This window comes from Nelusetta ayraudi, unplaced genomic scaffold, assembly GCF_046127955.1.
Source record: "Nelusetta ayraudi isolate G7.1 ecotype Tasmania unplaced genomic scaffold, CSIRO-AGI_Nayr_v1 ptg000034l, whole genome shotgun sequence".
In the NCBI taxonomy this organism is placed as follows: Eukaryota; Metazoa; Chordata; class Actinopteri; order Tetraodontiformes; family Monacanthidae; genus Nelusetta; species Nelusetta ayraudi.
In genome coordinates, this window is record NW_027466084.1 from 5,090,662 (window position 1) to 5,113,974 (window position 23,313).

Sequence of the window (23,313 nt, forward strand, 5' to 3'; positions counted from 1 at the left end):
GAGAGTTCATAACACACACTGACAGAAAAGGAAAGATGAAGAGCAAGTAAAAGGTCTAATTCCGTCCCTTTTTTACTACACCTTTTAGTTCTGTCTAATTTGCCATTTGCTACTCAAGAACTCAAGAATTACTCAAGAACCAGAGAAACCAAACCGTCTGACGCCCTCTGAAAACAGAATAGAAAACAGTGGTATCTCACAGAGTCATGAAAATAGAAACGTCGTACATATGATATTCAAAATGTACATTTGTTTCACTTACCATACACATCATGAGTGTGTGTGTGTGTGTGTGTGTGTGTGTGTGTGTGTGTGTGTGTGTGTGTGTGTGCGTGCGTGTGTGTGAGTGAGTGTGTTTGCAGTGTTTGAAGACGCGTCGCAGTTTCTCCGTAATCAGGTAAAGAAAAAGTCTTTTCCGTTCTTGCTTTTAAATTCCACCCTTGGTTCACCTGGATCTGTTCCCCTCTCACTCTGTTCAGTATCACCGTGATTTATTCAATTCCTGAGTCTATAGAAAAGCTCTCGTCTTTTAAATAAAAAGCCTCGTGTCAAGACTCCTAAAAGAAACTTTTTTTTTTTTATTTTTGTTGTCAAAATAGAAGGCATGCGTCTCCTCTCAGGCTCTGGGGATCTTCTCCAACCAAAACTTCCATCGCGACAGCTCGTCTTCTTCTGCTGAGTCTGCGTTCAACAACAACAACAACAGCGCCCCCTTGCCTCTTGATTTGCCTCTCTGTCGCCCAACTTGGTGGCAGGATGGGGAAGATTGGCAAGAGGGGGTGGGGGTAAGTGATACGTGGGTTTTTTTTTCAAATACAATAAAGTATACAAGTTCAGTCTCTGACTATCGAATGAGAGAATGGAGAGTAAAAGTAAAGAGAAAGAAGGTACAAGTATGGTGATTGGCTACTTGACCAGCCGGATGTGTTGGTTGGTTGGTTTATTGGTTGGTTAGTGGTTATCCATTGGTTGTTGGTTGGTTGGTTGGTTGATGGTTGTCTATTGGTTGGTCGTTGGTTGGTTAGTTGTTGGTTGGCTGGTTGGTGGTGGTCTTACTCGATGACCATGCAGTGGGGCAGGTGCTGGGAGTAGTACTTGAAGAGCTCTGCAGTGGCACCAGGGCAGTTGGTGAGCTCCAGCTCCTCCAGCTCCTGGAGCTGGATAAGGCCTGACAGACCATTGGTGGTCAGCAGGGGGCAGCCTGGAGGGGGCACAATAGTTAAGGCTGGCGCATATTTTTTCAAAAAGCTAAAAAAAAAATCTATTATTATTATTATTGTTAGTAGTAGTAGTAGTAGTAGTATTAGTAGTATTGCTGTTGTTATTATTATTATTATTATTATTGACAAATAGTGAAGGGTATTTCGCACACTGGTTGGAACTGCCTGAAATCATGAATTCCTGCATTTATCACTGTTTATATTTCATAAAATGTCTACGAACACACTCACTGACCATTAGTACAGGCCTTAATAGTGGATGTGTGAAGAGCAGGTAGAAATGTACGTCTTAGTATTTTGTTTATCATGTACGTACACTTTGTAAACGATCAAACAAACCACAAACAAATCCTGAATAACTGGCACGTAATTGATGTAATTCTGACTTTCCAAAAGCTGAATCCATGTATGAAAATATTGATCACATTACAGATGAGTTTATTAATGAATAAAAGTGTTCTCACTGGACACTATTTCAATTTCTCTTCTTTTTTTTTTTTTTAATATATAGTATGAAACATTCTCAGGAGTTCATCAACAACCCTGATTATTTGGGGATGTACAAAAGAACACAGCAATGTTTCTCCCCCCCCAGTGGTGGAAACTGAACATTGCAGGCAACACTTGGGTCAAGTCTCAAACACAGTGGAATTTAAAAAAACAAAAAAAACAACTAGGACTGCATCTGGTCAAGTCCGTTAAAATCAAATAAATTACTTTATAAAGCCACTTTTCTGTTAGATATCAATATTTTGATCTGCCACAATCATTTAAATGAATTTAAACAAAAACACCTGAAAAAAACACTCCACATCATGACACGTCATTATTCATCCAAAGCAACATTTCAGACACAAATATTCATTCATTTATACCTGCCAGAGACAGCAGGCGCAGACTTCTCATCCTGAACAAATGTTGGAGTCCAAAATCTTGCACCTGTCAAGACAAAATCAGAGAGAGAGAAAAAAAAAACAACTTAAATATTGTTATGCCACGAGACAAAAGCAACAAACTAAATTTTAAAGATTAAATTCAAGCGCTTGGACGAACTGAATGAACAAATTTGCCTTCCGGCTTACAGGTTGTACACAAAAGTGTTGATAAGAAGTTAATGAAAAGTTTATTTTAGGCTCATTACATCATCTAATATATTTCTAAAATGCATATTTCTGTGATCATTTGTAGTATGTATATATGTATACACACACACACACACATACACACACACACATATATATGTGTATATATATATATATATATATATATATATATATATATATATATATACATATATATATATACATACTGTATACATCTATATATACATACATATATAGATGTTATATATTGTGTTTATACTGTACATTTGTTTTTAATTCACTGCGAAGCACTCTGGTTGGATGCTAACTGCATTTCATTGCTCTGTACTTGTGACACTTGTAATGACAATAAAATTGAACCTGACCTAATCGAATCTAATTGAATCTAACTATATAACATAACCAATTTTCTAAAATTAAAAACAAACGTCTCAAAGAAGTCTAAAAAAAATAAAGTTATCATTGTGATATGGCTGTTTTTTTTGTTTTTTTTTAACACCATTGAAAGATGAAAATATTCTGATGTTTACAAAATGTGCTTGTAACATTCAACTTCATTTAATGTCCATCCTGTGTTTCTGGGCTTTAAGGAGAATGTTTGCAGTGCTGCCCCTAGCGAGCTGCAGCAGGACTGACCCCCCTGCAGCCTGGTGCAGGTGTTGACCTTGACCTGCACACACATTCATTCATTCATTCATTCATTCAGCTTGAAAAGTGACAGCTTTAAAGCTTCACACTGATTGGTTGGAAACAGCAAAGGCTGATGGGAGAAGTTATTCTGACCGTTTCATGGTTGATGAAGCCGACTGGGACAGTCAGAGCCGTAGTGGTCAGTTTGCTTTAAGCTAAGCTTCCTATGCCACAACAGCGGGACGATGCACTTTAATATCAGTGTTTCTCAATGGGTGGGTCACGACCCAAAAGTGGGTCGCGGAGCTGTTTTAACTGGGTTGCGTGCGGTTTGAGGGATTTTAAAATATAAATGTTTAGCCAGAAAATGTTGGGCACTTACTTTGCAGGACACACGATTCAATTCAATCATTTCAACAATTAATTTATTATTTACTAAAAATATATGTTTTAAACACCAGCGTTTCTATTTTTGTGGAATAAATTTGAGAGCCGTGGAATAAATTTGAGTCTTTGCGACTTCATGATGAGGAAAAAAAGGATGTAGGTCCTGAGACTCCATCGGCTGAGAGCCACTAGTTTACATTTAGAGTTTGAGCCTTTTTCTTCTTTATTTCCCCTGGTCGCTTTGTGGAGAATGTAACTGGAGAGTGTAACCTCAAGTTTGCATTTCTAATTTTTTTTTTTTTTTAAACACACACTGAATATGCCCTTCCACTTAAAATAGGAATTAAATCAAATCAATGGGACGGTGTGGGTGTTTGTTGGAGTGAACCTCCAGATTTTCTATAGGGGAAAAGTTTTGATAAGTATTGAGACATCTTAATTTCTTAAAAAATAAATAAAAGCAAAATAATAATAATACGATTTTAAAATTTTTTTATTAAAAAGTTAATAATTAAAAACAAAGAACAGCATATAGTGTGAAAGTTTGTAATCAAACTTTTTCGGATTTTTCACTTCTTTAAAAAGGACTTGGATTTGTAATTTCATTTCTCAGGTCTCACCTGACAGCACCAGCGCAGGTAGAGGCTCCTCAAGGACGACATAGTAGACAAGTAGCCCAACCCCGTGTCTGTGATACGCACACACCTTCAAACAGACATAAAATAAACACCTGAGTATCACATTACAACTGATTATGGTTAAACAATGACTTCATGTTAAATACTAGAATTCTGGCTCTCGCTAGATTGGTTAGATTTGATCGTGTTTGCGGTCAACAACAAAAAAATCCTGTTTAAATTTAGAAAGGAGCAATATTTGTATGTGAATTGCACAACCCTGTGTTTATTCCTAATAATCACTTTAGACCAGGTGCAATGACCACATTATGTAAATAAACATAAATAAAAGACAGCAGATAAAAGAGTCTGTGCAAGGGGAAGTGGTAATAGAAAATGAGATCAAGAAAATGAGAATGAGATCTTCAATCCTGAGCCCATTAAACTTGCAATCAGTTAAATCGTTGAGCCCATTCTCTGTTACTCCCTTTGAAATGTGCTTTAAGCAACTTAATTCAATATAGAGACCGCCTCAATGTGAGACAAGAAAAACTATTGGAAAGATGTTTGGAAAGAGAACTCCAAAATTGGTTTCCATCACCTCTACAAAAGTGAACATGGGTCAACGACCCTATAAACACAACATTTACTGCTTAGAAAAGTAATAAAAAACAGTTTTCTCTGTACATATTCTCTCTCCGTTATTTTCCCCCTCTCTCAATTTTTGATGCTCCTGAATTCTTCAATTCTTTATAAAACGTAGAGAAAAGGACACCGATCCAGACACGTGAGCCGCAACTATTGATTACCAGCTGGTCATGTGACCAGATGGAATCAGGTAGTCATCAGTCTTAGTTGAGTGCCCTCCAGTTGTGAGGCTGTGAGTGTGCCGCCAACACTGTGGGTGGTACTCTGTAGTGGTGCGTATAGGCTTACGGCACTGCATAATATTGCATAATGCAAAAAAACCAAGTAGATAAATAAATGTTACATGTGTCATGCGTGCTAGTGTTTTTAGACTTCCTGCCCTCCCTCTCTGTCCTCCACAATTGTTTTAAGCAGATGTGTAGACCTGAGAGGTCCTATGATGAGAAGGGTAACTGGTGAATGAGTTTTTTTTTCCTCCCATCCTTGAGGAGGAGGTAGCGGCATTATCAGGCACAATTAAGAGTAATGTGAGTCTCAGGTACAGGACAGTAGTTTCAGCCACATCGGCTGTGAGTCACAGCTGGTGACTTATTATTGACCTCAATCCTGACCCATATGTGGCATTTCTAGTGACTAGCAGTTCTCCCCCCCGAGTCTATGACTCGTAACCCGTTCACAGTTTACCCAACACGTGACCAGCAATTACCCATTTCATTAATAAACTTGAATAAAAATGTACTTCATAACAGCACAATAATAGTAAAACATTATTTTCATTTTATGGGAGCAAGAGTGAAAAGTGCGCCTCACAGACAAGACATTCGGGGTGGGGGGGGGGGGTGATAATTACCATTGTACATGTCTTTGATGAGGAGCTGAATTCTTTTCTTGAGTCAAAGTTTAAATATATATATATATATATATATATATATATATATATATATATATATATATATATATATATATATATATATACATATATATATGTAATATCCAGAAGAGTGTTATGTAAAAGTGTTTTTACCACTTCCGTGCCTCTCTACAGTATGTTAGTGAACAGCAAGAGCTGCTACACTCGCGCAGACTGTCCATAGCCCGTTTCTGGCTAAAATGTAGAAAATAAGTTTGATTTAAACTTAGCATTTTATGTATAGTACATATACCCTCTCAGCAGACACCGTTTTTATTTATGTGTATTGAAATTCCAGGGTTGACTTGCTTTCTGGTAACACGTCAAAATCCAAAAACATTCTCAGTTGATTAGTCAGCATTTTCGACAGTGACAAATGCACCTACCGGTCCAGGACTAATTCTTCCAGCTTATGCAGGTCACAAGCAATGTATTCCAGGGCCATGTCTGTGATCCTGGGACACCAGGACAAATCCAGGCTGCGAAGCTTGCGGAGATTCTCAGCAACCAGTTCCACACCGTCGTCTGTGATCTTGGAGCAGCCAGAGAGGCTGAGTGCGGTCAGATTTGGGAGGCTGTGAACCATGTTGACCACACCGTGGTTGGTGATCTCCCAGCACGAATGAAGTCGAAGAGTGTGGGTGGTGTAACCCTGCAGGTGGAAGGAAGAGAGTATGATTTGCAATTTATCCGCTCAGTGCATTTAAACTTGTAATCTGTAAATTGGGGAGGAGGGGCAATAGCCTTTGTTCAGTTGTTCAGTCAGTTGTTCTGTACCTCCATCAGTCTCCACAAATGATTTGAGACCTGCCATACCGGATTTCATTTCTTGTATCTAACTAACATTAATCATCATCATTCAACATTTATCCCAGTGTAACTCTCTGGGGGAGCAGCATGACAGCAGCTGATGGGAGGGGGGGCTTAACAAACTGATCAGTTTGTCTGTCCTTGGATGCTCACTAGACTGAAGTTGGTAAGAGTAAAGATAATGGCAGCCAGGCCAAAGTGGGTGAAGGGAAGATGTTTATATAGATTGTTTATGAATGACACATCCTGATTTTGACCTCAACCAGACCAGGAATCCTTCAAATGAATGAATGATTTTAAGGACAACTTTGGTGTCTTTAAACATATTTGCAGTATATCCAATGGGGATGTGGGGGAAAAATTTGATTCAAATTCAAAATTGCCTTTCTCACGTTGTACAATTCACGTTGTACGCCTCGTTTTGTCTTGGAATTCAATAAGTCACGTCCGTTTGGAGCACGGCAGAGGTGACGAGCAGAGGGCAGAAATGCGCCTCTCATTTACACACTGCGAACTATAAATGTACAACGTTGATGATATATATTGATGGTAATGTTTGAGAAGTGGCCAGTTCTGACACAGACTGGCACCGAGCCTAAGCCTACCAATTGTACTTTATTGATGGTGCAGTTACATAAGTTTTAACACTGGAATTTATTGTTCTGGTTACTGAGTGAGAAGTAACTGAGCGTCAGATGTTCAAACCTCGTGGTCCAGTTGAAATTTGTGCAAGCATTAATAAATCAGACAACATATCATCGTCTCGGATTTACATTTGTGTGTTTACATCATTGCAATCAGTTGGTGAAACATTGTCCTTTAAAAGCTTTCTACAAAAATCTACTACTATGCTTTCATGTCACCAGACTGGGCTAGATCCTGCTGAAATCCTATGTATTGAATAATTAGAGAATCATTTTGAATCGGAAAAAAATATGGATGTACAATTGAATCGTGACCAAAGGAATCGATACCGAATCGAATTGTGGGGCACCCAAAGATTTGCAGCCCTAATATCTAGGGTGTTGGGTAGGTGGTCTTCTTTTGTGCTTTACAGAATATACGTTTTCTATGGGTTTTCAGTTAATTATGATAAACAATTTAGCTTAACAGCACTGTTGGATAGGTTTACAGCTGTAATAAAATTTCAAATATCTTGCACGTGAGCTCCATTAAACAAAGGTCAGATGGAAACAACGAATAAATCCTGGGTCTGATCAAGGAATAAGTTGAAAAGAAACCGCAAAACCACTGCATTCGAGCAGTACAGCTCATAAAACTTGTAAAAGTGATCATTATCTCGGACAAGGTGAATACAAGTGAGCGTAAAAGTCAATACACTGAAAATTGCAACTTCAAATATTGGGATTATTACTCAAAACTCACCATAGGGGGAATATTTGTGCCAGACCACATACAATTGAAAAGCTGGGGTAAGATGTAGTGAAGCCCTACCTGTTTGGCTGTGAAATAGGCCATTGCTGTGTCAGTGACGTGGTAAGCCTGCAAGCTCAGTTCTGATAGGTTTGGCAAAAGTTGTGAGATTGCAGCAATGGCGTCATCTGCCACATTGATGCAGTCACTGACACTAAGTGATGTTAGGCGGGCATTGAGACTAGACCACAGCCCAGCCTCTGTGAAGTCATTGCAGCCAGACAGTTCAAGATGCATCAGGCCTTGCATTTGCTCCAGCATTACCTGCAAAATAGAGACCACAAGTTTGACAGGTAAGTAAACACCGGGCTAAATTTGAGAACAACACTTCTTAAAAAGTTGAGTAGTACATCACGCCTAATGTCATTGTCTGTTACAATGACTTTGATGACCTGGATGACTGAGGACCTTCACAGACAAACTCAAGTCTTGTAGTAGTAAACCAAGTGAATGGAGAAACAGAACTAATTATCATGTGTAGCGATAAACCTTTGATGACAACGTCAGAGAGTTTGCTGGGTTTGACGATTTTCAAGTGCCATTGTATTTCACGGCTGCCCATTTCCATTTTTAGGTTTTTTGGTTACTTCACTTTGCAACCACGTTGCGGCCTCAGTTCAGGGGGCCGACATTTTATGATTTATCAAGGGCTAAACGAAATACCTTCCACTTTCATAAGTTAGCGAATTCACTGAGCAAAATGGAGGCGAACGGTACAGGTGTCCCTCCCTCGAAACACATACACAATCCAGCAACTCCAGCAAGTCCTGATCTGTATTCACCATGCTATGAAATGAGAAAATGCAGAAATACACAGAAATAACAGACAGAAAGAATATATAGAAATGAAACCAAGATTAGACAGATTTACATGTAGTCCTGTGAGTCCACATGTAGTCGTCTTTAAAAGGACCCAACTCAGTTCTCACAAAGTGGTCCAAGAAATGGACTAAGAGAAAGGGGACTCAGTTGTTTTAGCATTTACACTATCAGTTTGTTTGAAAGAGGACTCAGTTCTTTTTCCAGTCCCCTTCGGCTCTGATTGGGTCTCAGTTTTCTTTCTGTATGGGCAATCCTCACTTTATGACACAGCTGGAGTTGCTTCTAATCTTGTTGTGCATGTGTATAGTGACAATAATGTGCTATTGCAGCACATTATCAGTCGACGGCAAGCACATAGGGGTTAAAATACAATGGCAAAAGGCAAAGCATACATTGAGTGCTCTGTGTTCACAATGCACGGCTAAAGGTAAACCACAATACTGACTTATAGCCAACCAAACCCTTAACACCGCCTTCGGTGGTCTGAGTATACTGTATGCAATAGTAGAATACTTCAATATACCGTTGACATCGAGAGAGAGAACGTCTTATTTCTCATTTCAAAACAATTTAGGACTCTTTCGGGTTCTCCCAGGTCGTGAATGCTCCTACTCATAAACACAACCATACTTTATATCTTCTTCTTGTGGTCCAAGTAAAGTGCATTTATCCCTCTTTCCCCACATTGACCTTCTGACGACCACCTTTAAATCATGTGGTTGACACAGATAGTGCCTCGTTGTATGATACATCTTTTGAAAAATAACCATTGATGACCTGGCTCCTTGCAAATAATGCTCACAAAGACGAGAGAAAATATGGCACTCAACAAAAACAGCCGTGCCTATAACCTGGCAAGACAACTTCAAACATACATTGAGGCCCTGTAGAACTCTTACAGATGATAATAAAAGCAACCCAACGTTTCTTTCAACAATGCCACCACAACTGAATTGAGCCCAGTATCCCTATTTCTATGTATTGAGGACTTGTCACAATTCTTTTTTCCAAAATAAAATAAAAAAAAAACATTAGACATGAGATCCACCATACCATGTAATGCCCTGGTCCTCTAGAAGACTGGCTACAACATAGCAACAGGTATGACTGGCACATTTAAGAAAAGGTAAAGGAGCATGACCTCAAATGAAAAAAATGCACTCTGCACAGGCCCTGTTTGGACAATAAACTGTTCATGTCACCTGAACGAAAGCTACACAGGATAGACCTGCTTCCGTTTCAGCTTCTTCCTGAAACCGTTCCATCGTATCACGCCTCATCAGGACATTCTCCACCGCCAGCGCAGGAAGTGGACCATCGAGTCTTCGGTCCGGGAATAATGCAGCAGTTCACAAACCGCGCAGAAAAGATTTGAGAAACGAATGTGTATGTTTTCTGTGGTGTTTACCAAAATACTGTATATTGTGTTCATCTCTATGCTGCTTAACAGCTTAACATTTGGTGTCATTGCACCTGGCAACTAAAGCTTAACTTTTTCCCCTCGCGATACTGTTGGCAGATTCCCGTCTCTCTGTTGAGAACACAGCGGCAGTGTGACTCGGCTGGCTCACTTTCCCTCCCGTGACAGATCGTTATTGTCGGCCGTTACTGAACGCATTCTGCATTCAGTAACATCGTGATGCAAACCCAAACTTAAAAAAAAAAAAAACAGCCAGTGCAAATAGCTCAATGTTCAGAAAGCATTAATAACCAATATATTTGTTAGTTTATTTAGTGGGGGTAAATTCCTTCAGACTTGACCAACCAAAATATTATATTTTTGGATTTTTGGACAACAAACGAACGCAATGTGAAACTTACACACTCACACACACACACACACACACATATATATATACAGTACATCAGCCCTTACTGACTCACCTCCAAACCTGCATCTGTAATGGTTGACCTCTTGAGGCTCACTGAACGAACGCCCTTCTTGGACAGTGGATAATTGTCAATGAACTCGCAAATGTCCAGATCTGAGACGCCCACTAAGCAGAAGGACTGGAAGCCACGTAGGGCAAATGCCTGCAGGCTAACAAACTCCTTTTCCCCATTAGGAAGCAGGGTGTATAACTCCTTCGCATGCAAGATGGGTGTCACTCCTTCCCAGAACTTTGGCTGGTACAGCACTTTACGCCATGTCTTGCAGACCAGTGCCAAAAAACATTTTTCAGCTGTGGTAAAATACCACAGCAAGCGGTTGAGTAGCTTCTCATCCAGGACGAGCTGGTGCTCGGGCAACACAGGTTTGAGCAGAGAATGCAGTGGAACCTGACAGAGGGATGGCTTCAAGCCCACAAGAGGTATTCCAGGGTCTAGGTCAGATCCCAAAAGAGACGCCGCTGAGTTGGGCATTCCAGGGCCATCCACAATGTGGTGGTGGTGGTGGTGGTGGTGGTGATGGTGGTAGGGAAGCGATGATTGAGGGGGGGGTAGAATGGAGGGTACAGAAGATGACTGGCACAGGCGGTTCTTGGCAGCTGGTGTCCCCTTGGTGATACTTGCGCTGCCAAGACCGTTGGGCTGGCTCGTAGGCAGCTTAACAATTCCATTGCGAGTCACGCAGGGAGACTTAAGCTCACTGGGGGTGGACATGTTCAACATCTGGAAACTGGAGAGAGAAAGAGAAGAAACAAGCACTTAGTGGATTGACTGTAAAATGGAGCAAACTTAACATTATAAGCATTGTTGCTACATTTTTCCTCATTATTTTGCTTCTTACTTTTGACGTTGCACCAGTAACCAGTATCAAGTATGCAAACACAGAAACCAAAAAATAGACGTGCATTTCCACGAAAAAAGGAATTTGCTTAACCGACAATAACTAAGAAAGCATGGGTGCTTTACCACAATTCTTTTTCCAAAATGACCCTAATTTATATACTAATCTAATTAATAATTAATCTAATAATAATAATAATAATAATAATAATAATGATGTAGGATAAATAAAGGCCTTCTATTTTATTTTATTGAGTCCCAGCTCTCAATTGTGGACGTAAAGTTCAGAGCAGGCAACCAGTAGATAAACATGCTTTAACATTAACATGATGCTTTAACAGGGTAAGAGTGGGAGGGGGGCAGTCACTTCTTCACAGAGGGTCATGTAGGTTTGGAATTTTTTGCTCTTAGCCTTCATTTAAATACTGCATTTTGAGTTCACCTGTGTTTGATTATGTGAAACGTTCATGCAAAAAAAAAAAAATAAGGAATCAGGAGAGGAAACACATTTTCACACCGCTGTACATGCAAATGGGTGTGCCGCGAACCCTACCATGCTCTTTGTCAAAAATGTTTTAAGTTGGATCATTACTTACATAAATAAAATAATATTAAGCTCATTTAAAATGATCGTACAAAATGCAAGTTGTGTTGACAGAAGACACTGCGAAACCATTAGATGATGCTGTTTCCTCTCAAAATGTTCAAATATTACACACTTCACCTCAAAGTACACGGTGTGAATACTTTTGCCACCTCTTGCTGAACGGCTGCCAAACAAAACAATAAAGCCATATGCACAAAGATAGCCAGACTTAGGACAGAATCGTGGGGTTCATGTCGTTTATTTCTAAAGAGTATTAGAGACACCCAAATTGACAGACATGATGATTTTTTTATTTTTTTATTTAGAGGGACAGGGCCCACACATTCCTGTTTGCAGGGTTGGTTCACGTTCACATTTTGCCCGTTTGACAGACACAACGCTAATTGTGCCCCCTTAGTAAATCAGTGTCGTCGTTAGCGCGTACAATGATGCTTGCATGCATTTTGGCATATGCAAACTTCCAGTAAATCAGGCAATTAGTGATTTAACACTGAAAGCACTCAATTCTGACCAAAAAAACAGCTTTACGTGGTTGAAGTTAACAAAGAAGACAAGTATTATCAACGTGAAAAAGCCAATTGAGCGGATTCAGTGCTGTTTTAGTTTCAGTGTGAGCCTCTAGTTTTCCTGTGATCCTTGAGCTCCAACAGGCCGGCTTTACAACAGCACCTAAGGTGTCCACCTGCCTTTTACACTTGGAGCAAAATGTAATAATTGAGATAACCTCCACCTCTCCCCATGACCCTGAGTTCAGAATGAACAGTGATAGAATATGAAATCTAAATGTCTCTCATCTTTTTCTTTATGTCGTGTGACTTGACACCAAAGGAATACTTGAAGTGGTATCTATTAAAAAAAAGTGCTGTGTGCTACTGTGGTCCCAAATACAAGTTTGCAAGACTCACTTGGCCGTTCCAGTCGTAACGCATGGGGCCTCACGCATGAAAACCTATGTGCCGTTCATCATCCTAAAACCTGACATACGTTCAAATCCAGAAAACTACATTAGACCAAAAAATATCAGGATGTTTAAAACGTTGCGAACGCACGAATCCACGCACGTTTCTTTCAACGTCCCAATCGCCGTGGAATTGATCGCACATGAGTGCGAGCCCCGCTCCTCCCTCGGAATGCCTCCGTATACATATGCAATATTTATCGAAATTAACTTTGCAGCTTAGAATTTCTTTCTTTCCACAATCGATCTCAGCATGAAAAAGAGAAACTTCACTGACTATAAGCTGGAAAACACTTCCAAACAAGACAGAAACTGGGGGGGGGGGAAAGTAAATATCTCCACGACAGAGTTAATTCATGGGCTTCATCATATCTCCGTTCTCCGCGGCGCCCTGTCAGTCTGCGGCGTCATCAGCCGTGTCTTTCAAGGAAAGCCACAGTCAGCTCAGGTCAATTAAACAAAAGCTTATTAGAATTGACATTACATGCAAAATGTATTATTGGATTCCATTGAGTCATTTTACACGTCACCAACATGGATTGAACTATAAATGCCACAGAGCACCGGCAAAAATCAAGTCACTAAATATTGTGCATGTCTTTAATTAATCTACTTAAGTACTACTAAACACACAAAGGAATTCCTTTAAAAAAAAAATTTTAAAAATCTGAATTTGTAGTTTGACCCCACAAACAACAGCCACTGTCTTATGGAAGATGTTTCGAATAAAGCTAACAGCTACATGATGAATTACTTGCAGCTTTTGTTATCATAAAATGCCTAAAGAAAACGGGCAACAATAAGTACCTCTTTTTTTTGTTCAGAGACAAAACATTGGCTGAAAAACATGGGATATGGCGTTCTAAAATTCCAGGCAGGAATGTAAAACCAAATGCAAATAAAATATAAAAATTTAAAAAAGAATTTGAAAAGAAGTTTGGCTAATGTTAAACTCTTCACATCGTCTTCTTGTTTTGTCAGAGGATTAATCGAGACAATTAATTCACTTTTTAGTCACCGAAGAGTCAACCATGGAGCGTCATGCCAGCTGGAGAGCAGCTTCACTCCATAGTGCGCTGAACCAGCCCTCATCGCAATGTTAATAGCTACATGCGTGCCCCACCGATGATCGACTTTGATGGAACGAAATGAAAATTTTGTAACGATTACTACAAATTAAAAGTGTTGTTAATCAAAGCCTATTTGAAATCGCATCAGCAATTGTTTCCCAACACAACCAGTAAGTGTCGCCAACGGACCGACAAGTGGAGTGACATGAAGCGCCACACATTTCCACGGTCAAATAAATCAAATAAATCTTTCTTTAATCCGAACGTGAACGTGGAAACGGGCGTACGATGAGTTTTTGGTGCGTACCTTTTATGCATGTGGCCTGATGACACACCATAGAACATGTCATCATTGTTCCAAGTCTTTTACTCTAACCCCCCTGCTGTCTGGCTTAACAAATCCATGTGAAGTCTTTTACTCAAACTCATTTTGGCACTGTACACTTTTTTAATGTCTGAATTATTCAGGTGTCACTTTTTTTTCTGTATTTGCTACCTTAATGTAATATTTCATTGCATTTCATTTCATGTATTTCATTTCTTCATCTGTTTTTGTCCACAATGTGCCCGGTAGGTGACACAGACTATCAATTTGAATCTATCTATCTATCTATCTATCTATCTATCTATCTATCTATCTATCTACTGTATCTATGCACTGCCTCAAACAGGTAACCATATCACTCAATGACTCAGGTTAACTGACATTCTAATGCCACTAACAGGACACCACAAATTGCCTTATTCCTCACACAGGGAAATTGTGCTCTATGTTACTGATTGCACAATATGCCAGTTACAGGAGCGAATGGAGCTTTTACTCAGCAGAGCTCTCGTGTTTCATACAATTCACAGCGAGCAATGACTACCAAGTCTATTAATAGACCAGTGGAGGTGGCAGAAAAACCCTTTTTTTTAAATCTACTGTATGTAATATCTCGCCTATAAGGAGTGACACAAAGTCCAATGACCAAAGACCTTCATTATTGTCATTATTATCCTTCTCCTCCTCCACATCCTTTTGCCTCTCATCATCCACTCGCTTTGTTGTGTTGCTGAACAGTAACAGTGCACTTGTAACATCCTGGCACTGCCACTCTGACCGAGACACTATTGCACAGTCCTCATAACGGATGACAATGAGTTCTTTGCAAGGGGCCAGTTCACTATGTAAGAATAAGAATACGGAAGTGTGTGTGTGTGTGTGTGTGTGTGTGTGTGTGTGTGTGTGTGTGGGGGGGGGGGGGGGGGGGGGTGATGGGGTGGGATATAACATAAAAAATTAAAAAAAAAATTCTAAACTGCACACTTGTGATTGGGGCAATTCAGAATCCGAGGCCATTTAAACTGTTTGTTCTAAATGCAAATGACTGCAAATGTGTTTTCATATGTTCTGTTCAGCTGAGGAGTGGACCCACACCTTTGAAGAACACGTCTTGTATTTTTTTTTTCTACGTCATGAAATAATAGCTGCATTGTTTTGTTTCGTTTTTCAATAACAGGGCAACGCGATTACATAACTGTTAACAATGTCACACTTTCCCCATAGAAACACTGCTGGGCTGAATAATATGCGAAGGGGTTGGCTGGTCCTCATACGCCCCATCGCCACCATTAGTGGTTGAGATGAGGCCATGCTCGAACAGAAAAATGCGGCACGAAAATCACCAAAATGCAAAATAAAATAAAATAAAATAAAAATAATTCTTTAATATCTATATTTAAAAAAAAAAAATAATTTGCGTTTCAGCTTCCAAATGAGAGCTAAGTCTGGGTTTGCGTCCGATACAATTGATGAATACGTTCACCTGAAATAGTGATGTAGCAAGTACAAGTGTAATGGAGTCCGCATGGACTATTAAAAAAAAAAAAAAAGGGGGGGGGGGGGTCTGTCAGCGCAAACGGAACGTGAGCACGCGACAAAAGCTCAACACAATTACACTGAACACACTGGAAATGACAAGGAGAGCCGAAGAAAACGCACGACTACAACACGCACACACACACACACACACACACACACACACACACACACACACACACACACACACACACAATGTTGCGTCACTGAAAGACGCTGACGTCATTGTTTGTTAGTAATAACGCAGCTCGATGCGGCTGATCGGCTCCGTCAGCCGACAGGAAAAGGGAAAAGGCCCGAGCGGGCAACACAAAAGACTCCGAGCTTGATTCGGCGTTGATCCGCTTTGATTCGGTTCCGCCAACATCATGATGGTGGACGGTGCTGCCGTGAAGCAAGCCATCAGCACCATCAGCAGCACCATCATCCTCCGCCTCAAAGCGCAGTCACGCACATCACGCATATTCTGTTTTATTAATTCTATGATTTTTTAAAAAATTATTATTATTACTATTATTATTATTATTATTATTTTTAAAAATTATTATTATCATTATTATTATTATTATTATTATTATTTACTCAGTCTTTCTCCATCGCTCAGCCGTTTTTTTTCCCCCCCTCGACCCCTTGAATGCATCTTACCTCTCAAACGGAAATCGACCTTAATCCATGATGAACACACGGGTTTGTTTTTTTTTGTGTGTGTCTCCCAATCCAGTGTTTGTAGAGCTGAATCCCAGAATGAGTGGGTTTTTCGCCGCCTTGTGTTCCGCTGCCGCTAGTCGAGGGATGTTGTCCGTCCGTCGTCTCAATGGGCAGGACGGCAGTGAGGCCCGCTGCTCCACATCCACTCACGCCGATCCTCCGCTTCCACTGCACATCACACTTCACAGCGCCTCGGAAATCTCGCTCCTCTCCCCGTTTTTGGATTTTTGCTTCATTTCATTCCATTTGATGTTTTCGCCGCCCCCCCCCCTCGACCATCGGGCTTTTCTCCCAAAAAACACAGTGGGTCCCCCTCACTTCTATGATTTCGCTCAGGCACGCACGCACGCACACACGCAAGGAATAGCGACTGTGGCTCATTTAAAGGGATAGGATGATTTGTATGTCTGAGCCAGAGAGCCACGCTGCTTTCTTACGTAACATGCACGGCGTTTGAATGCTTAGCACGCGTGATAACGCCGAGGGTTCAATCAATCACGCCGTACTTACATGTTAATATGCAGTTACAGTACTGTAGTGTGTGTGTGTGTGTGTGTGTGTGTGTGTGTGTGTAAGGCCAGGTGGCCAAACCCCCCCAAAAAAAAAAAAAAGCCTATGGTCATATGTTCAATCTCCCACCTTCTCTGACTCAGTACTGAAACTGGCTAGGTGTAAGATTTTTTTTAAAAAAATTTTAACCATACACACTATGCCATACATGCAAAAGAGTACACCCAGTGTCCGAAATACCCGTCAATATCCAGGGAGGTAGGGGGGTTCTGAATATTGATGGGTATTGGAGCATACGAATATTGGCAAAAAATATTGTGGATAATATTTTTAAATTTTAAAATTAAACAAGGCGATTTTAACAGCATTTTAGTGATCAATAGTGACACGTATATGTAGGAATACATATATGCATTTTTCGCTTTTTGAAAAGAAAATATGCTACTCTCTTGCAATTTTGCTTTGACCTCAAGGGGTCTCAAAGCACACTGAGTACACCTCTTACACCTCTCACAATCCGTGGATACTTCATGATGGCTGATGTTCCCAAAATGTGAGCGTAAACAGCAGTAATGTCTTTCCAAATACAAGACATTAGCCCTGTTTAGAAGCAGGCCTTACAAGTTCCAGGAATAAATATAACTGCAAAAATTGTGTTTCCATATTATTTTCATCCCACTAAATTACGGTCCCATCCCTCAACCCCATACTTCCTTCTGACGCACAAAACATGCTCACACAGTGCACATACTTTCAGACACTTTTACAATTGTTTACACACTCCACGTATTTTTTAAGTGCCTTTGTGAATGGTGTGCTTCTTTTTTTATAAAAAAAAAAAAAAAAAAAATCGGTTGTTAGAAGTCAGCGGTTAGTTTGCTTCCACGTAAGATGATATACTGTATGTGCACGAGAAAATCATCCAAACTATCCACAAGTAATTTCTCATTGTGTCTGTGGTCATGGGGGCACTGTGTGGGATTGCGATGGTGAAGACGGAGCTGTGGTCCGCGAAACTCCCCACTGATCACGGCTACTATTAGATTAGGTCAGATTAGATTCAACGTTATTGTCATTGCACATCTCACATGTACAGAGCAGCGACATGCAGTTCGCGTCCAACCACAAGTGCTTGGTAGTCAATTGAGTACAAATGTCCTCCTGCACTCTGGGGGGTGCGGAGGTGCTACAGGAGTCTCCAACTGCTGTCTGCCTGCTGAACTCTGACGACCCCCTGCCTCCATCCCTCCACCCCACCAGGAGATGAAATGGACGAATTACTTGCACTACTGTACATACTATAATTGTACAGGACTCATAACCCACTGCTTCCTTGCATTGAAGTTGCAATACCTCCCTGCAATCATGCACATACTGCAATCATCAAAATCATTGTATATCACTTTATTAAATAAATGTCATCTGTATATTTTCAGCCTGTTATATTCTGTATATACCCATGCCAATATGTGTTATTTATTCACACGTGCACTTTTTTATCAGCTTTACATTAATTTACACTATATACATATGTATAAAATGTTATATAATGTGTATATATTGTACATTTGTATTTAATCGACTGCTAAGCACTCTGGCTGGATGCTAACTGTATTTTGTTGCTCTGTGCTTGTGACATATGCAATGACAATAAAAATGAATCTAATCTAATCTAATCTGATCTGATCTAATTTTATCTTCTACATGCAATTTTCATTTAGGAGAGGGCTGCATAATTTGCACAGTGAGGTAGAGTATTTATTTCACAATTGTATATTTAAAAAAGCACTTATGGAACACGCGTCTTTTGAGGAATATATAACTAGAAGACCTCCCTTTGGGTGACAGCTGTTGCAGATTAGGACGTCTACATAACCAGGAAGTGACACCACTGCCCATTGTGCCTTCTTTTTGCCGGTTGTTCTCCCTTTGACTTTAGGATGCAATTTTTTTCTTTTATTGTGAGTCTCCCTTACCAAATATGTTGGAAGCTGGAGAGCTTTCTATTTATAGCACCCTCCCCATGTGTTCAGCCTGCCACCTCTTCAGCACAAAGAGCTACACCCACAGACACGCACACACACACACACAAATGCTTTGCCAAGACAGATGCTAAAGAACACAAACACCTGCCCACAAATTAAGTAAATTAAATTTGGTGAAATCTGTGTAATTCCAGAAATGTGCACCATTGTGTGACTATTCAACAAAAAACAAACAAAAAATGATAATTCAGAAATTATTTTTTGACAAAGTAATTATGACTTCACAAAAAGCATTTCCCATTCACCTCATATGATCATACCTGTGCAAGACCAGCCAAGCCATCTCAACGGCCAGATAACCTCAGGACCCACCGAAGTACTGACACATCCACCTTGTCCAATGTTGGAGCCCATTACCATTCACACCATGTATCTGGCTGAGTTGTCCAGCATGCATGATTGGACTAAGGTGAGATGTGCAAGGACCAAGTCACCACACCCAACATATCCTGAACAGAAACTCCTCTAAATGAAACCACCACAACCCACCCAACTGTCCAACGGGGTGACCATAGGCATGGGCAAACTATGGCCTGGGGGCCATATGCGGCCCATTAAGCTTTCTAATCTGGCCTGCCAAACTTGAAGAAATGATAATAATAGTAAATGAGTCATGAAACAGCTGTATTTCATACGTTTTTTTTTTCCCAGTGTTTTAAGAGTCATTTCAGTAAAGCGTTAAATACCGTTGGGCTTCAAAGACACAGATTTTGTTAGAACTTTGCTTTGGTTCATTTTCAGTCGACATTAAAACACGTTTTCTTCATATCCACCTGGTGGCTGAAGCTGACACAGCTCAGAAGCCAATCATCACCTAATTGCTAGAAAACAAAACAACAACAAACAAACAAAAACTAGGTACCAGACCCTCATCACCTCAAGAGATTAGGTAGACACATCTATTTTAGATGACATTTCTCTAACCTCGATCATTGGTCTCAAACTCAGATACACAGTGGGTCCAACATGTAAGACTTGGACAAAGTCTCGGTCCAACATTGATATTTATTGAAAAAGTCTTCTTCCAAATAAAACAGTGAACCTTTTCATATTCACCAAAACAAGTTTTGCTGTAAATCGAATTTCAAATTAAAAAAAAAACAAAAAAAAAAAAAAACATCAAAATGACTCAAGTATCTTCACTACAGAGATCCAGACCCAGGACTTGATTTAACAGCAGATCATGTGCCATTATGAACTCTTGCCCTCCAAAACACGGACAAATACATTCTACATGGATAGCAGCAATACCACCCAGCTACTTAACATTTAAGCCTATTTAAATTTTATAATAATTTGATGTATACAACACACAACACAACAACATCCATTTATATTCACGTATTTATATTGATATAACGCATATACTTATGTGTGTCCTTCAGTATTTATGTATTTGAATGATTTATTTTTATATATCTACATCTATATTGTAAGAGCTTTGTTGTTAGCCCTGCAACTCACTCTGGCCTGTCTGCCACTCTGGCTACATCTATTTCTCTCTCTCTCTACATTTTTTGTATTTCCTTCTCTCCCCAACTGGTCATAAGCAGATGACGGCCCTCTGGAGTCTGGTTCTGCTCTACCTTTTTCTACAGGCTAATAATACATTTAAAAATAGAATAACAACTATAAACAAATGAAGTCAAATTTAAGCCTGATTGTCCTGATATCCTGAGGATTTGCAGTATTATCAGTACATGTGCTGTTATGATACCGGCAGGCCACTTGAAGAAATGATATTAATAGTAAATAAGTCATAAAATAGCTGTATTTCATCCAATTTTTTAGTGTTTTAATTTTAATTAAAACATTTAAGTACATTTTTAAATTTTTACATTTAATTTCAATGAGGAGCTAAATACCGTGGGACAGTTGATATTAAACACATGTTTTCTATACATCCAAAGATATATTTTTTCCTGCTAGGAGGTGGGTCACCAAAACACTACATCCATCTGCTCCTGCTCCGGCCCCTCTGGCACATTTTAGAACCCTTTGTGGTCCACCTGTCAAAAAGTTTGCCAACCCCTTCCATATAGGGTTGGCACCTGCAATGACTTACATTTAGACGTAAAAATATTTTTGCAGACTAGGAAACGACGTGGGCCCCACCAGCTGATGAGCCGGACTCGTTACAGGGCATGACAGTCCATTCTGTGAGTCCGTGTCCACAGGCGCGGGAGGGGGCTGCGGGTGTTCTTCCACGAAAGAGGGCAGGGAAGGTCCACTGTACAGAGCAAGCCTGGTTCTATGTAGGACCACTCTCCTGCCCCGTGGGGGTAACTGCACCCGATACACCACCTACCACACCCCCTCCAACACCCTGCAAGGCCCCACCCAGTTGCTGTCTAACTTTGGGCACCGTCCCTTCTTTTGTTTTGAACTGAAGACCTACACCAGCTCACCAGCATTGAAGTGCCTCCCTTTCGTGGTGGTGTCGTAGTTCCTCTTTTGGCGCATGCCCGCCTTAGCCAGCGGGTCCCTGGTCCCCCTCCACCAAGATGTCTGATATGGTCTCTGCCTCCTGGTCTCAAATGGCAAATGCCTCCGGCCACTTAGTAAGGTAGTCCATTGCTAGAACATAGCGGTTCCCCCGCTCTGTGCAAGGAAAGGGGCCCATGACATCTACAGCCACCCTTTCCATTGGTGCACCTGCTGGCTGCTGCTGGAGGTATGCATGTGACTGATCCGGAGGCCTTTTGTGAGAGGAGCAGGCGTCACAACTGCGGCAGAAGTCCTCCACATCCCTTCGCTGCAGGCCCTAGTAGAAACTCTGGCGCAGACGGTTGAGGGTCTTAGTAATGCCGAAGTGCCCCAATCCAGTGCTCCCATAGCAAGCCTCCAGCACTGCTGTCTTCAGTCCTGTAGGAACTACAACCTGCCACCGGTGCTCCCACGTAGACGGGTCTCTCCAAGCTCGCTGCAGCACCCCCTCCTTCAGCTGTCACTGAATTTGGACCATAGTCCCTTTGTTGCAATGGAGAGCCCCGTGATGTCGTCCCACGGCGGCCTCCCCCCACACTCGAGCCACCGTAGCACCGGCTGCGGATCGGGGTCCTTCTCCTGCTGCGTCCTCCAGCTGGGTGCCTCTATCACCTGCAGCATTCTGCATGAGAGCTGGGCTGGGTTCTCGAGCTGTGTGAGCTCCCTTTCCTTCTGCTCCCTCGTCTTACAATAATGGCAGCCCTCCGCAGCACACGGCCGACAAAACAGCGCATCTGCATTAGTGTAGTGTGTGCCTGCCCTGTGCGCCACAGTGAAGTCGAAGGAATGCAATTACTCCAACCAACGGGCCACCTGCCCCTCCGGCTCTTTGAATGACATCAGCCACTGTAGGGCAGCATGATCAGATCTCACAACAAAGGGTGCTCCACACAGGTAATATTTAAAGTGTCTGACAGCCATCACCATAGCCAGGAGCTCCCGCCGAGTGACGCAGTAGCGCTTGCTCACTCTTGATGAGGACCCGGCCAAAGTAGGCCACCACCTTCTCCCCCTCCAGTCCTGCCTCTGACAGCACCGCTCCAATCCCCACATTACTGGCGCCCGTGTCCAGGACAAACGGCAGTGTGGGGTCGGGTGGAGAGAGAACAAGAGATTCAGTGAGGGCCCTGTGGAGGGTGTCAAACACCTGCTGACACACAGCCCTTCTGCAGCAGCGGGAAGAGTGGTGCTGCAATTGATGAGAACCCCCAGACAAACCTTCTGTAATAGGAGGCCACACCCAGGAAGCTCTTCAGTTGGGTCTGGTCTGCTGGAGTGGGCCAATCTTTAACGGCACTAGTCTTCTGCTCCAGCGTGCCAATGCCCTCAAGGCCCAGCTTGTGGCCGAGGACCTCCACCTCTCTCCGCAGGAGAGACTGAACTCCTCTCTGCTTGCCCAAGCCTCCTTTAAAGAATTCTTCCACACTCAGATTCTCTTGTTTTTTGATACTAATGATACTTCGGGGATCTCTCGTCGCACTTTATGGGAAACTTTTAAAGCATTTATGCGTGGGCAAATTATATCTTATGTCTCAAACCTGAAGAAGGCAGAAAGGGCGGAGCTGGAGTCACTTAATAAGGCAATTATTCCTCGCTAAACAACACTTCTTTAAGAATGGGATAAAGCAGGTAGATTATTAGCACATCAGGCACGTGAAGCCACGCTGTCCAGGCTGATTCCCCAGATCAAATCCACATCAGGTGTAGTTACCTCAGATCCATCTGAGATTAATAAGACATTTTGTTCTTTCGACCT

General features: G+C 41.3%; 1 protein-coding gene across 1 annotated transcript; it reads right to left on the reverse strand.

The window, feature by feature from the left end:
* Positions 1 to 346: 346 nt before the first annotated feature.
* Positions 347 to 16,850, reverse strand: fbxl16 (F-box and leucine-rich repeat protein 16). Its single transcript, XM_076032667.1, has 7 exons — positions 16,453 to 16,850; positions 10,466 to 11,201; positions 7,781 to 8,023; positions 5,902 to 6,167; positions 3,961 to 4,045; positions 2,096 to 2,159; positions 347 to 1,201 (listed from the first exon to the last, which is right to left on the reverse strand). The coding sequence occupies exons 2-7, from the start codon at positions 11,192 to 11,194 to the stop codon at positions 1,053 to 1,055; spliced, it is 1,536 nt and encodes a 511-aa protein (XP_075888782.1). The 5' UTR covers positions 11,195 to 11,201; positions 16,453 to 16,850; the 3' UTR covers positions 347 to 1,052.
* Between the last annotated feature and the right edge of the window lie 6,463 nt (positions 16,851 to 23,313).